The 12,946-nt window shown below is 39.3% G+C and overlaps 2 protein-coding genes across 4 annotated transcripts; both read left to right on the top strand.

Annotated features, from left to right (window-relative positions):
- Positions 1–20: 20 nt before the first annotated feature.
- On the top strand, positions 21–6,500 carry LOC149025546 (diiron containing four-helix bundle family ferritin protein, putative (Protein of unknown function DUF455)). 3 transcript variants are annotated; one of them, XR_016171749.1, is made up of 10 exons: positions 21–840; positions 1,090–1,331; positions 1,427–1,523; positions 4,872–5,055; positions 5,141–5,222; positions 5,310–5,361; positions 5,455–5,554; positions 5,866–5,944; positions 6,057–6,198; positions 6,324–6,500. XR_016171749.1 is itself a non-coding variant. In XM_089145759.1 (8 exons), exons 1-7 carry the CDS (start codon positions 400–402, stop codon positions 5,515–5,517), a joined length of 1,161 nt encoding a protein of 386 aa, XP_089001885.1. In that variant the 5' UTR covers positions 21–399; the 3' UTR covers positions 5,518–5,554; positions 5,866–6,500. The 3 variants fall into 3 exon arrangements, 1 of the variants encoding a protein (XP_089001885.1); XR_016171748.1 differs by having other exon boundaries at positions 6,057–6,500; XM_089145759.1 differs by having other exon boundaries at positions 5,866–6,500.
- Position 6,501: 1 nt separating this feature from the next.
- On the top strand, positions 6,502–7,510 carry LOC149025545 (signaling peptide TAXIMIN 1). Its single transcript, XM_089145760.1, has 2 exons — positions 6,502–6,614; positions 6,771–7,510. The coding sequence occupies exons 1-2, from the start codon at positions 6,502–6,504 to the stop codon at positions 6,892–6,894; spliced, it is 237 nt and encodes a 78-aa protein (XP_089001886.1). The 3' UTR covers positions 6,895–7,510.
- Positions 7,511–12,946: the final 5,436 nt, after the last annotated feature.

The raw sequence follows: 12,946 nt of genomic DNA, 5'->3' as shown, positions 1-12,946 counted from the left end.
GAATGACGTGGCAAGAACTGAAAAAGGTAAACGTGTTTCAAACCCTTGGTAGTTTAACGGAAAGATTGATGCAAACCATGTCACAGCGGGTGCAATTCCAAAATTTTCGAACCATGCCCAGTTAGTTTTCTAGTAGATGGTCTAGCATTTGGGCAAAGAAGTTCCTGGAAAAAAAAGAAAAAAAAGGAAAAAAATAGGGGTTTCATCCAGATGAACCCCAAGGCCCAAGCCAAGGAACGAAAGGATATTTGGGCCTACGGCAGGCCCATGGATCCACCCCTGAGTGCCTCTCGAAGACCCCACCTCACGGGCTTCAGATTGGCAACGTAAACCAATTGGAGGTACAGAGTATTGTGTTCCACAGGGACAGACAAACCTGGTGGAGCTTGAACGAAACAAATGCAGTTTAAAACGATGGTTTATGCGTCTCTGCAGCGATGTGCTTTGTTCTCACCTCAATTTCTTCCTGGAGTCAGAGTAAGAGTTGGGGTCAGTGCCTTCTCATTTTCTTCTTCTTCATCCTTCGCCCAGCAGTTCCAGCCGTGGTCTGGCCTTCAGAATTGGAGAGAAAGTTCACTTAACGAGAGCCGCGTCTGGGGATCCAAGGGTCCAGAACAACCACCACCAGCGCCACCGCTGTCGCCAATCCAAGCCGACGACGATCCAACGGCAGCTGCAACTTCTCTTGCTGAGCTCGGAACTCTAGTTCTCTCCACCAGCGACCCTCTTACCAAGTCCAGGCTCTCTCATCTTGCCTACTCGAGGTGGCGCTCTGAGCGTCTCCCGCTTGGTGTTTCTAAAGCACCTGATCGACCCGCTCGCCCCCAAAAGCCCCAACTGGTTCGTCCTACTTTAAATCTTTCGCCCTTTACAAACTTTTGAACAGCAATTTTTTTCTTCTTTTTCAATTCGATCTCTAAATTGGTACTTTGCTTCTCTATCTTGAATTCAATCTCAAACCCAAGCCCAAATCCATGGGATTGTACATTTTCTATACTTTATGGACTTCAACTACAGACAAAGTGTTTGATGATTTCTGTTGATTCAGTTATTTCGGATTTAAATGGGAGTTTACTTCTGCTAATTCAGGTGTCGCCAAAGGAGATTCCACCTCCCAAGAACTCTAGTTTTCCCCTTAATGTTTATATGCTCCACAATCTCGCCCATGTGGAGCTTAATGCTATTGATTTAGCGTGGGATACTGTCGTCCGGTTTTCTCCATTTGGTGAAGTACTTGGAGAAGGATTTTTTGATGATTTTGCTCATGTTGCTGATGATGAGAGTAGACATTTTGCTTGGTGTTCTCAGAGATTAGCTGAACTTGGCTTCAGGCAAGAATAAAAAAGAAATTTTTTGGGGTTTCATGGACATTCTTTAGAGTCAATCTTTCTTTTACTCTATCCTGATTTTCATTCTTCATGGTTAGTTATGGAGACATGCCTGCCCATAATTTGCTGTGGAGAGAGTGTGAGAAGTCCTCTGAGGATGTCACTGCCCGTTTAGCAGTAATTCCTATGGTTCAGGTACTCTATTGCTTTGAGCAGAATTTCATTTCGAAAATCAATGTTGGTATTGAATAAATATTGGTCCATATCTTAAAGCCGGTCTTTCCATGCTGCATGTTGTTCTTGATTAGGATGATATTGTTACTAACTTGGACGTGTAGGAAGAATTCTTGGATAAAGCCTTGTGCTTGAGAAGTGAAACTCTGTTTTTAGTTTTAAGGCATGGAGTGCCATTCAAGGTCAATTACTGCCAAGAACTCTGACATAGATTTGCCTTGGTGGATGGTGACCGAGTGGAAGGATGTGGTTTTAACTTTTGAGGGTCCTCACATTTTCCACACAGAACGTTAATTTGTTGTTGCTTTCCATTTCCATGTTCCAGGGTGAACATTTTTTGGTTCTGGCTAATCTCCCCGGATTAATGACAGGTGTAAACCAAAATCAGGGCACTCACTATCCAATTCCCATTTCCCAAATCAAAACCTAACGTTATTCGTTTTTTATTTTGGTTATCTGGTTTGAATTTGGTTATGTTCCATTAGTTTTATAATAGCATTGAGGAAAGATGAAGCTAAGGAAAATCACTGGATGCCTTAGAGGCGTAAATTACAATTAATGTATGAACACTCCAGAAATCTATAGCATTGCCAAAGATTAAGTTTGGAAAATCATTATGACATCTTAAGACTACAATAAGCATATGAATACAACAGAAATCTAAACTCTCAAAATTTTGAAGAGTTTTATCTCTATAATGGTTTGAGTGGTCCAACCAAGGTTTGGTTATTGTTCTTGGTTTGGAACCAACAATTTTTCTGGTTCAGAACAGGTCATTGATTAACAATTAAGTCAAACCTATTACTTTGGTTTGGTTTTAAATGTGTATTTAATTTTCTGTTCACATTCAGCATCCTCTGGTGGAAACCAAAAGGGTGCTAGCCAAGGTAAAAATCTTGTAGAATAGAGAATAGGGAAAGGCCATGGTTGATGGGGGTGTTTAGAGGAGGAAAGGCGGCAAGTGAAAGAGAGTTTGAGGATACTATCTTGTAGTAGATTATAGGAAGATAACCTGACAACTAGAGTCCCACCAGTGTCCCTCCCAACCCAATTAATAAACGCACAAGTATTCTCATAGGGGAAAAGAATCTTTCTTTGGAAATCCTCAAATTGCCAAAACACAAAACAGCCTCGAAGATGATAAATATACATGGGAAGGGGATACATGCATATGAAATACCCGAGACAAGAACCTCATTACATGGAAACTATCCCCAAGAAATCTAGTGATCCATACTCCATACATAGAAATCATCCCCATTAAACCTAGAGGCCAATATCCTGAAGAAATCTGGTGGTCAAGACACCCATTATTGGAATCCAATAAACCTGCCTGGAACATTAAAGGCACAAATGAAGTTAGCCTTTGTGGCTTGGACCAAGTATGAACTTGGACTGGAACTTCATCTTGGATTGGCTGTGAGATGTAGCTGGCCTTCAGTTGAATATTCATCTTCGTGAAATACTGATTGGGGGCCTTATTGATGGCAGACTGTCAAGTGGGACCAACAGGATTGTCCACATCATCCTTATTCTTTCTTAACATTTGCCTCCTAACTATGAATCAATCCAAATCTATGTGATTTACTATAACTTGGTAGTAACAGGGTTCCTCCCTTGCTGATTTTCTATTAAATTTCTGTGTGGTTTCTATTATGAGGTATTTCTTCTTATTGTGTAATAATTTTGGAATGTATTATACAAAAGAGCTAGCATCAAGACCATTGTCACAATGTTGAATTTTGAAATTCAGGCCACTGCCAGTGTTTCTTTTGCTTGAAATTTCACAATTGAGGCCATGCTGTTTGCTTACTACATGACAAGCTCCAGAACTTGGGTTTCTGTTAAATGTCTCAGCTTCCTCAATCATGGAGCCCTTATGAGGCCGCATTGGACTTTGGGGTGAGGCTACTTACATTATGACCCTCTAATGTAGTATGTATTTGATTAATCAAAACAGTAGCCAAATAGGACCTTTCACAGGGAATCAAGTTCAGATTTAATAGACTTAAGATGAAACAAAATTTAGATGTGAAAGAGGGCTGAAACTAGAGTGGTTTTATAAGGATAATAACATAACAAAAAAGGGTAAATAGATCTTCAAAACAGGGGTAGAACTATGATGAAGAAATTGAAAAGGACAATATGAGGGAATTGAGAATAACAACGTAACACCCGGGCTTCACACCGTAAGGTGGATCGATTGGATTGAACACCAACCTACCTTGATCAAACACAAGGAGTCTCCATAGAGAAGGAATGCTAACAAAGCAAATTGATTTCAATAGATGAGGTGTATCTTCACCTCTTACATAAGTCTTTTTATATAGCATTCTAAAGAGACATAAGCATTAATGGTAACATCCAACCACTAGCTAACACCACCTACCTATTAATAACTCAACTACTACTTAACTCTTTGACAAATGAAAACTCCTTTGACAATGAGTTCTTTTATAATCAAACCACAACCCCTTTTATTGACTTTTCAAAATCTAGACTTGGGCTTAGGTCTAGAATATGAAGTTCAACATATGTGGGCTAACTTTAACGCACTAAAACAATCCTAGCCCATGAAAGCCATAGGCTGATTTGGGTGATAGCTTTAGGCCTTTGATGGGCATGATCCAATGAACTTCTTATTTCTTAAATATGTCTTCAATTCTGCATCACCCTCCCCACCTAGAACCCGTGATGGTGGGAGCCTTCTGAACCGGGTATACATACCCCCTCCCCTCTGGGCGTATTCACGAAGGTGGGTTTAGGGCCCAAGTTTGGATGAAACTCAAATGTTTTATTCTTTTTCCCCTCATTTTCTCATAATGAACCAGATGACCTAATGATGCTTTTTGGATGTAAGCTACAAAAGGAGCCATATTTCTGTGGATTTGCTTTAAATCTGTTGATTCTCCCTCTGGTATATTTATAATTTTAGTTTTTCCTTCTGCTCACAAATGTTGTATTATCCCAAACATGAAACTGTTCAGTTTACTTTGTTGATTGGAATGTAATAAGATTTAAAACTTATTTATCTTATTCCCACCTTGTGAGAAGAGCCAAGGTCATAAATAAATAAAGGAACGTGTTTCTCTCTTGGAGGGCATCCTACACCCCAGACAGTTGTGTCTATTGTGTTTCCTCCAGTGTAGCATACAGTCCAATGCAGTAAACCCTCCTCTCAATCAATAAATATGTAACTATTGTCTGCTTATTCGTGAAGTTTCAATGCTGATGTGTTACACTTTGTTCAAGTTGCTTTGTGGCTTTAGCTAATTGTAAATGTAAAGAACAAATTGTTACCATCTTTAGGAGGCCAGGGGGCTTGATGCTGGACCACGTCTAGTGCAAAAATTAGTTGGCTTTGGAGACCTTAGGACTTCAAATATTGTGGCTAAAATTGCTGAAGAAGAAGTGGCACATGTTGCGGTTGGTGTGTTCTGGTTCGTCCGTGTCTGCAACAAAATGGGACGCATACCTTGCTCAACCTTTAGAGGTTAGACTAGCAATCCGTTTGAATTGCCTATACAATGAACTTCAACACCATATAAGTCTTACTGACTTTTTATGATGGCCCTTAGAACTGTTGAGTGAATACAATGTGGAGTTGAAAGGGCCCTTCAACTACTCTGCTCGAGATGAAGCTGGTATACCACGACACTGGTGAGCATTGAAAAATTTCAGTTGATTTCTCATTGGTTAGCTAGGTGAAGCTGGTTTTTATGGCTTCTTCTTTATTCTACTGTCTAGGTATGACGGATCACCCTCTGATAGTCTTGGTAATAATGAACAGCTGGCAAAGGTAAACAGCCCAAGCAAGTAAGAATTTCTCCAATTTTCATTTTACTGTGGAACTCATTTGTCTTAAAAAATTGTGAAATTTTCAATATTGCAGGTCCATGACAGGCTGGCTTGCATCATCTCTATGGAGAAGGAAAACTCAAATCTGAATAGTTAGCTGCCTAAGCCTTTGGCTACATTAACCACAAGAATAGGTGCCTCGTTCGATCATCTTTATTTCCAGATCAGTTGCATGATATTCTGAGCTAGTTTTTCCCTTCTTAGTGTACAGTGTGTGTGTTACAGCCCATATGAACGCCTTGTTCACTTGAGTGAATGGTTGGTGTACATTGAAACCAAGACTGCTAAATGGAAGATAAATTGCAAGTTTATTGTTGTTGTGAATAGTGTTGAGGCGATCGGATTGGGTAGCATCCACCAGATAATTTTATTTCAACTCATTTCATTTCTTATCATCCTCTTACATGGCCCCTTTATGACCTGTTCCCTGGTTCCTTCGGCTTAGATTGTAGGATTGTTCCTGCATCAAGGGCATGCTGGAGCTAGGCTTCTCTCATTAGGGTTACAATGTATTAAAGGGGAAGGTAAGGTTTCGTTCCTTCTCTCACAAATTTTTGGTAGAATTTGTAGCGTTTTTGGTGGGACAGATATAACAAGGCGAGAAACTTGACTTTTCAATCGATCTTTGAATTCCAGGATAGCATAGCTTCCAAGGTGTTTCCTGAGCAGAACTCCGCAATCTCGTTTTAATAACAAATGGCATGCTCCACCACATTGAGCTGGAACCATACGAAGAAGTTTCTTGTCACTAACAGGGTTGGGGGAAGGTCAACAACACGTAAACATCTATATCAATATATAATGTGTAGAATAAATGGAAGTTTACACACTTTGACTAATTATTTTGCTTTTTCTTAAATCTCCAAACTACACCTGTCTTTGGATTTTTTCGGAAAAGCAAAGCAAACGTGTTCGAATTTTCTCATCGGGTTGGTTTTACGGTTCCGTCTCCTATAAAGATAAGCAATAAACAAGAACTGGCACATAAACCACATTGTTGAAAGTTGAAACTTGAAAAAGAGTTCTCGGCAGATCAACAAGGAAGAGTTTCTCGTGCGAAGACCGGAATCAGAAAGAGAAGATGTGCTGCGACTGTGATTGTGAATGCAGGCCCTTAGGGTTTCTCCTGGGTCTTCCCTTCGCGTTTCTTTCACTTCTCCTCTCAATCGTCGGTGTTCTTATCTGGATCGTTGGGTTAGTATTCTCCCTCTTTCTCCTCCTGCCTCTTTTCTTGATGTTTGTTTGATGGAATGGTTGATCGATTAGGTTTACTAGAGGATCTCTGGACAAGGGTTTTAAGTGACGAAGAAACTTGATCCCGATTTTAATGGTTCCACCCTCTGTTAACAGGTTATTTCTAAGTTGCATATGCCCTTGCTGTTTCTGCGTGACGGTCTTAGTAGAGTTTGCTCTGGGATTGATCAAAGCTCCGATTCACGTCATGCACTGGTTCACCGAGCAGATACCCTGCTGAGGAAGAGGAGAAGTTTCTCGATAGGCTTCGATATTCATCACTTGCTTTTTTTTTTCTTCTTCTTTTTCCTTTCTCTGTAATTATTCATCTGCTCGACTCTTCTGTGATCTTCTTGAATGATTGGATGATATTTGTTTCGTTTCAGAATTCTTTGTTTTTGGGGGAATTGGGTTGGGGATGGTTGTTGGATTATGAATAATTAAGTAGCAATTGCATTCTTGATTCGATTCTCCATTATCTCCCACTCATCGATGTCTTCTGTATTGCAAGACTGGAGCCAACCCAAATTGTCAGAAACCATTCTGGATCCAATAATTCGTCATGGAATCTAGCCTCAGAGGTGAAAATCTTCACCCGGGCAGTTAATATAATACATGTAGATCTCTGTTCTAGGGTAGTAGCGAGAGCCAATCAGTTCGCCTGACTGTTCAATCAATTGAGAGAGAGAGAGAGAGAGAGAGAGAGAGATGTAGCTTTTTAATCCAAGAAGGCCACACAAGCTCTCTAGTTGCCACTGCTACAACAGTACCACTGCATAAGGAGTAAATATTGCCGAATATCATGGATCCATGTTGCTTTTCTCAAAAAAAAAAAAAAAAAAAAAAAAAAGGAGAAACCGTATGATAATATAAATAGAATACTTGGTAGGTGTTGTTATGTCATTATTTATGTATGTGTAATTTTTCAAACTGAAAGGTGGAAGTGGCCCTCCCTCATTTAAATTTGTCCAACCAAAAGAACATATTTGGTGGCAATTAAATTTATTCAATTGCCCACATCATCATGTAGCTAAAATTCAAAAAGATATAATATATATTTTTTTTGGTTGTAATATATAGCATATTCAATGCTTCTAAGTGAAGGCATGATGAAACAATTATCCACATTCAAATCTTTCTTTGTCATGAATGATGTGTTTGGGTGGAAATTATTTAAATGTTGGTTGCCAACTAATACCTTTCCCCATGATACATGTTAAGTGGACTATGACCATGTTTTCATCAGCATGTTTGTTAAGTAGAAGTAACATCTAAATCAAGTAACATAATTAATGGATGACCTTTTTTTTTTAGTTGATTTTCTTTCAACTGTATTTCATAAAATTTTCTCAATACAAGAGTATCATGGGGAATAAAATTGTGTATAAAGACATTGATTTATGCCTAAACCATAGAGTTGCATTAATTTTAGGGGTTGGTTCTGAAGATTACCCTGAAATCCATGTTCTTTTATGAAGAATTAAACAAAGGAACGATTTGAGTAATTGCCAAATTCTGATGCATTCAGAGTTCTGAGCCTTTTTATTGAAAAAACAATATTTCACCCAGGATTACTGTTTGTTTTAGGATGTTCAATAGATCCAGCAAATTATACAGCTTCCAGAGACAAGTGCTTCTAGATTGCATTTGATGAAATGGCAAGATAAATTCTTCCATTTTCTAGAAATGTAGTTACATGGAACTGAAGATGATTCTAGTTTTTCTAAGAATACTGTGACTTCATCTGCTTGTTGAAATATTCATTTGATTCAGAAAAGGATCATTCCCTGTGGGAGAGGAAGATGCTCTTTTAAAGAAAGAGTACCATATATAGAAAAGGTGAAAGGGAGTAAGTGTGTTTCCTTTCAGTGGAAAAGATACTTTTGATAGTTTACCTGCGAGCCAGACTGAGTGATCACCTAAATTCTTTTTGCTAAGTTTTTCACATTTAAATGTAATGGAAATTCTTCTTAGGGTCCAATTCTTTTTATTTTGGGTAATAATTGATTTAATTGAGAAACTGAACTCACGGAGAGAAAATGGGCATTGATGTCATGTTTCCATCTGACATAGCCCTCCTAGCAAGCTTATCAGCTACTGAATTTGTTGAATGAGTAAGATGAGAAAAAACACAAAACTGAAACTTATCCTTCAGAATAGAGATATCATCCAAAATAGGTTGAATCGAAATATGAGCTGATGCCCTGTTGTTGCTGAAAGGACTCATTGCTTCCCAGCAATCCAATTCAACAAGGATGTGATCTATTCCTGCAGTTAGAGCCTCTACCAACGCTTTCCTTACAGCCATTGCTTCCCCTTCTCTAGCACTGTAGAATGTATCTTGCACTGCTCTTTGAACTGCCCGCCCCCCCCAATTCCCCCCTTCCCCCCCGATTTCCCCTGCCGTCTCCGTTTCCCCCCCTGCGGGCCCCCTTAGCTGGTACCTCTTTGGACTGTTGCAAACTCCCTGGCTGCCTAGCTTGAGCTTCTTTGAACTCCTTCAGTCCCTTCATTGCTGTATGGATATCATTAACAGGATGTTCATTTATACCAGTAAACACAAAGGCATTTCGAGCTAACCATATGTTCCATGTAATAAAACCAGCTAAATTTTTAAGATCTCCCATTCTTTCCTTGCCAACCTCTTTCCAATCTTTCCAAGACTCCACCCAATGCCTTGAGCTAAAAGCTTCCTCATTAGGAAAGTGAAGAGAAAGAGTGCTTCCAAACCAATTTGTCTGAGCACAAGGACAATTTAATATCATATGGTCTGGAGTTTCAACAGGATGACAACAGCGAGGATAGGAAGGGTCTTTTGAGAGTTTACTTACTAATAAACCTTCTCCAGAAGCTATACCACTGCCACAAGCCTGCTATAGAAAGGATTTAATCTTAGGAAGGCCGGACACCTAAGTTCCAGATTTCTTTCCAAACTACTGATGGGGTAGACTCCCATCTTCCCTAAATCGATCTTGAAGGTTGCATAGCTCTTACCTTATTTTTCCCCCTCCATTAAAACATAGAATATGCTGACTTGACTGAATACTTACCATCCTTGGCCACTCCCCATATCAGAGAATCAATGGCAGCAAATCTGGGGATATGAATTTTTGGATTGCAGCAGCTTCTGTCGGAGTGAATAAGGTATCAATTAAATCCTACTTCCGCTCTCTAGTATGACTATCAATTAATTCTGATACTTTGTGGACTGGGGGCTGCTCCATAACTGTTTGTCGAATCATAAACCATCAAGAGAGGGCTCCAACTTATCTTCCCATCTGTCAATATTTTCCCCATTACCCACCTTCCAAACCAGACCTTGTTTTAGCACCTTAATCTTTTCCCAAATACTTCTCCATCCCCAAGAGTGAGACTTTCCCAATCTAGCATGCAACACTGAGGTGGAAGGAAAATAGATATCTTTCATCTATAAAGCCCATTCACCTGTTGGATCAGAAAATAAATGCCATGCTGCTCGAGAAAATAATATATTGTGTGAGATTTTTTGTTCGGTTTTGGATCCTCACTCCTTTTAGATGAACAACAGCTTCTTCATGTTGAATGTAGGAGCTGAGGGCCTGAGAGCAAATCACGAACAAGGCCGGTGACAAGGGATCACCCTGACGAATTCCGCTTGTCAGAATGATCTCGCATCTCTCTCCTCCATTAATTAGCAACTTATAACTAACTGAAGTAACCAATTCCATAATTAAGCCAACAACATTCTTTCCGCACCCTATTATTTCCAATAAAGTTTTCCTCGACTCAATTCTGTCTTTTGCACGTCGTAAATCTAGTTTGGCAGCTACATAGTACTTTCTCCCCTTCTTCTTCTTTCGCAAGTAGTGACAGGCCTCATGAGCTATAAATACATTGTCTAATATCAATCTCCCTGGTACAAAAACTGCTTGCACTGGATCAATAAAGTCTGGTAGCATAGCCTTAAGTCTTGAAGCAAGAATCTTGGACATAACTTTAACAGCAACTGCTATCAGACTAATGGGTCTGAAATGTTCAATGGCTTCAGGGTGAGGTATCTTCGATATTAAACAGACATGAGTGTCGTTGCTTCCTTGCAGCAGCTTAGGATCCAATTCATTTTCCTTAAAACTCACAACATGTATTACTTGAGGTCTGTCTCTTCAGTCTTCTTCTATCATTCTATGCATTATGAAACCTGTTAGTAACCTGATGAACCAAAACCACCAATCAGCTGAGTGTTTCCACAACTGAGCAAAAATTTGTTCATGTTGCTTGTTATACCAAATTCTGGTTTAGACCACTGAACTGGTATGAACCGTTCAGCTTGGCACATCTAGTTTTGACTCCGGTCAATGAGCCCACTGGTAATATTTCGGTGTACACTTTCTGGGAAGTGATTCATCCTTGGGATTATCCTCATGAGATTGCCCATGAAAATTTTAACGCATCGGTATGGGCATTCGATAGATATCTGAGATGTTACTTCTCAGGCGAAAGTGGTGAGACGATGGGAAACAATCTGTTTCTATCTGCACGCGTGTTAGAGTATTAAAAATTCAACATTTAATGCTTTGCTCTTATACATTAAATGCTTAGTGCTTATTGAGGGAGGGCCAATCCATCCAAATCTTTTTGGGTGTTGCCTCTTTACGGTATGTCTGGAGTTCAAGAGGGAACACGTCACATCCAAAGCCCACATAAGTCAAGATCACTGATAGATCTAGGTGAAGGTGTATTAAGCCTTTAGCTTCTCCAGCAAAATTGGTGGCACACTCAATCCTAGCCCTTCATCTGAATAGAAGGGATCCGATGGTCAAGGTTCCCCCCCCGAAGAGAACCAATAGTTCATTTTAGCGTCAGAAGGCATGGAAGATTCCTCAAGCATTCTAGTCTTCTGCAACTACCCAAGAGACCCAGAACTCTTTGGGCATTAACTCATCTCAACAAAGATCTGTGTTATCAAAAATTTGATTTTCTCATCAGAGATGGCTTTCCATCCTAAGAGGTGGCCTCCACTCTCATTACTTTTCTTGTCCATAGATAGCTGGTTCGGGTCATCCTCAAACCAAACAAGGAGTTAACAGATTTTGGAGCAACACTGCTGAACTAATTTGTCAATTGATTGCATTGATTTGCTTCATAGTTCAGCTTTGAAGAGTTTGTGAGCCATGTGTTTTCTTCTGAGCAAGAATCTATTGAATTGTTCCTGCCCTTATTTTTGTGAGCCATGTGTTTTGGTGGCATAAATGGACTGCTGCATAAACCTTTAAACCAGATGAAATACTATTCATGGTTATGTGAACCCCTGTTAGATGGAATTTCATGAACCAGTTTTAGTACCTCTCTAGTAGAATTGTATTGAAAAGTTGAAAAATTGAACCGCACGTAGCTAGCTTTTGATTTTTTTTCAAAACATTGATTCTACGAGTCTTCCTGTGGTCAAGTTTCAAATATAATCCAATCTGCATTTTTACTCAAAAATGGCGGCTGCTTCTGAATTATGTAAACAGAAGAAATGAAAAAAAGATAGCCATACACGAAGAGAATAGTCAAGCGTGGATTATATTTTCTGTATTCTCTTTGAATGGGTTCGTAGGATCAGAAACGCGCCCCTTTTTGGGTAAATTCTTTGTATAAATTCTTTGTATTAGATTACCTTAGAGAAAGACAACGGTTATGGCTTCCATGTCTTGAATTTTTATTCCTCTGAGACTCTTGAGTCATTAATCCATTATTTGAGTAGTTGATTATAAAATCTTACTAAGTTAATAATTTTCCTTGTTCCTTAAAATTTATCTCAACTTAGTGGAGGAGGGTGCTCATGGAGGATTTAAAATTAGGGATTGCAGCTTGATCTGCCACCAGCAATTCCTGTGAATTCCTGTTCCAGGTCCCAAACCATATAAATATAGATCACGTTAAGGCACAAATTGTTTCACCTAAACATGTCCTTTTCGTTTCAAAGAAAATTCTCAGCCCGTCGTTTGAATTTTAATGATCAAGAACAGTCGTCACCCTTTGCAAACTGAATAAATAAATTAATAGTTGCAGTTGGGCACAAAATCTTTAATTTTTATACTTATCAACTTGTTAATTGTTATTTTCTCTACACCTGCTCATCGAGTCATTGGCGACTTTAGTTACACTTACACAAGCACCTTTCCAGTCTTCCACGGATCAGATTAAAAGCTTGAAAATTTTTGTTTAATCCGTCGTTGTCCATCTCCAACGAATTATGTTTCTGTGTTCGCAGTCGCATCTCATGCATTCCTTTCTCCTATTGGGCGTTCCCGTAATGTTTCCCATTATTC

This window comes from Hakea prostrata, chromosome 2, assembly GCF_041222555.1.
Source record: "Hakea prostrata isolate BN-2017 chromosome 2, UWA_Hpros_2, whole genome shotgun sequence".
Taxonomy (NCBI): Eukaryota; Viridiplantae; Streptophyta; class Magnoliopsida; order Proteales; family Proteaceae; genus Hakea; species Hakea prostrata.
The sequence above is the reverse complement of the archived record's forward strand: the minus strand, read 5'-3'. Positions and strand labels throughout refer to the sequence as shown.

Coding starts and splice junctions, on each gene's coding strand:
- LOC149025546 (XM_089145759.1), top strand. CDS start 400: ATGCAGTTTAAAACGATGGTTTATGCGTCTCTGCAGCGATGTGCTTTG. Junction 1,332..1,426: donor TTAGCTGAACTTGGCTTCAG/GCAAGAATAAAA, acceptor CTTCATGGTTAG/TTATGGAGACATGCCTGCCC. Junction 1,524..4,871: donor CAGTAATTCCTATGGTTCAG/GTACTCTATTGC, acceptor TACCATCTTTAG/GAGGCCAGGGGGCTTGATGC.
- LOC149025545 (XM_089145760.1), top strand. CDS start 6,502: ATGTGCTGCGACTGTGATTGTGAATGCAGGCCCTTAGGGTTTCTCCTG. Junction 6,615..6,770: donor GTTCTTATCTGGATCGTTGG/GTTAGTATTCTC, acceptor CTCTGTTAACAG/GTTATTTCTAAGTTGCATAT.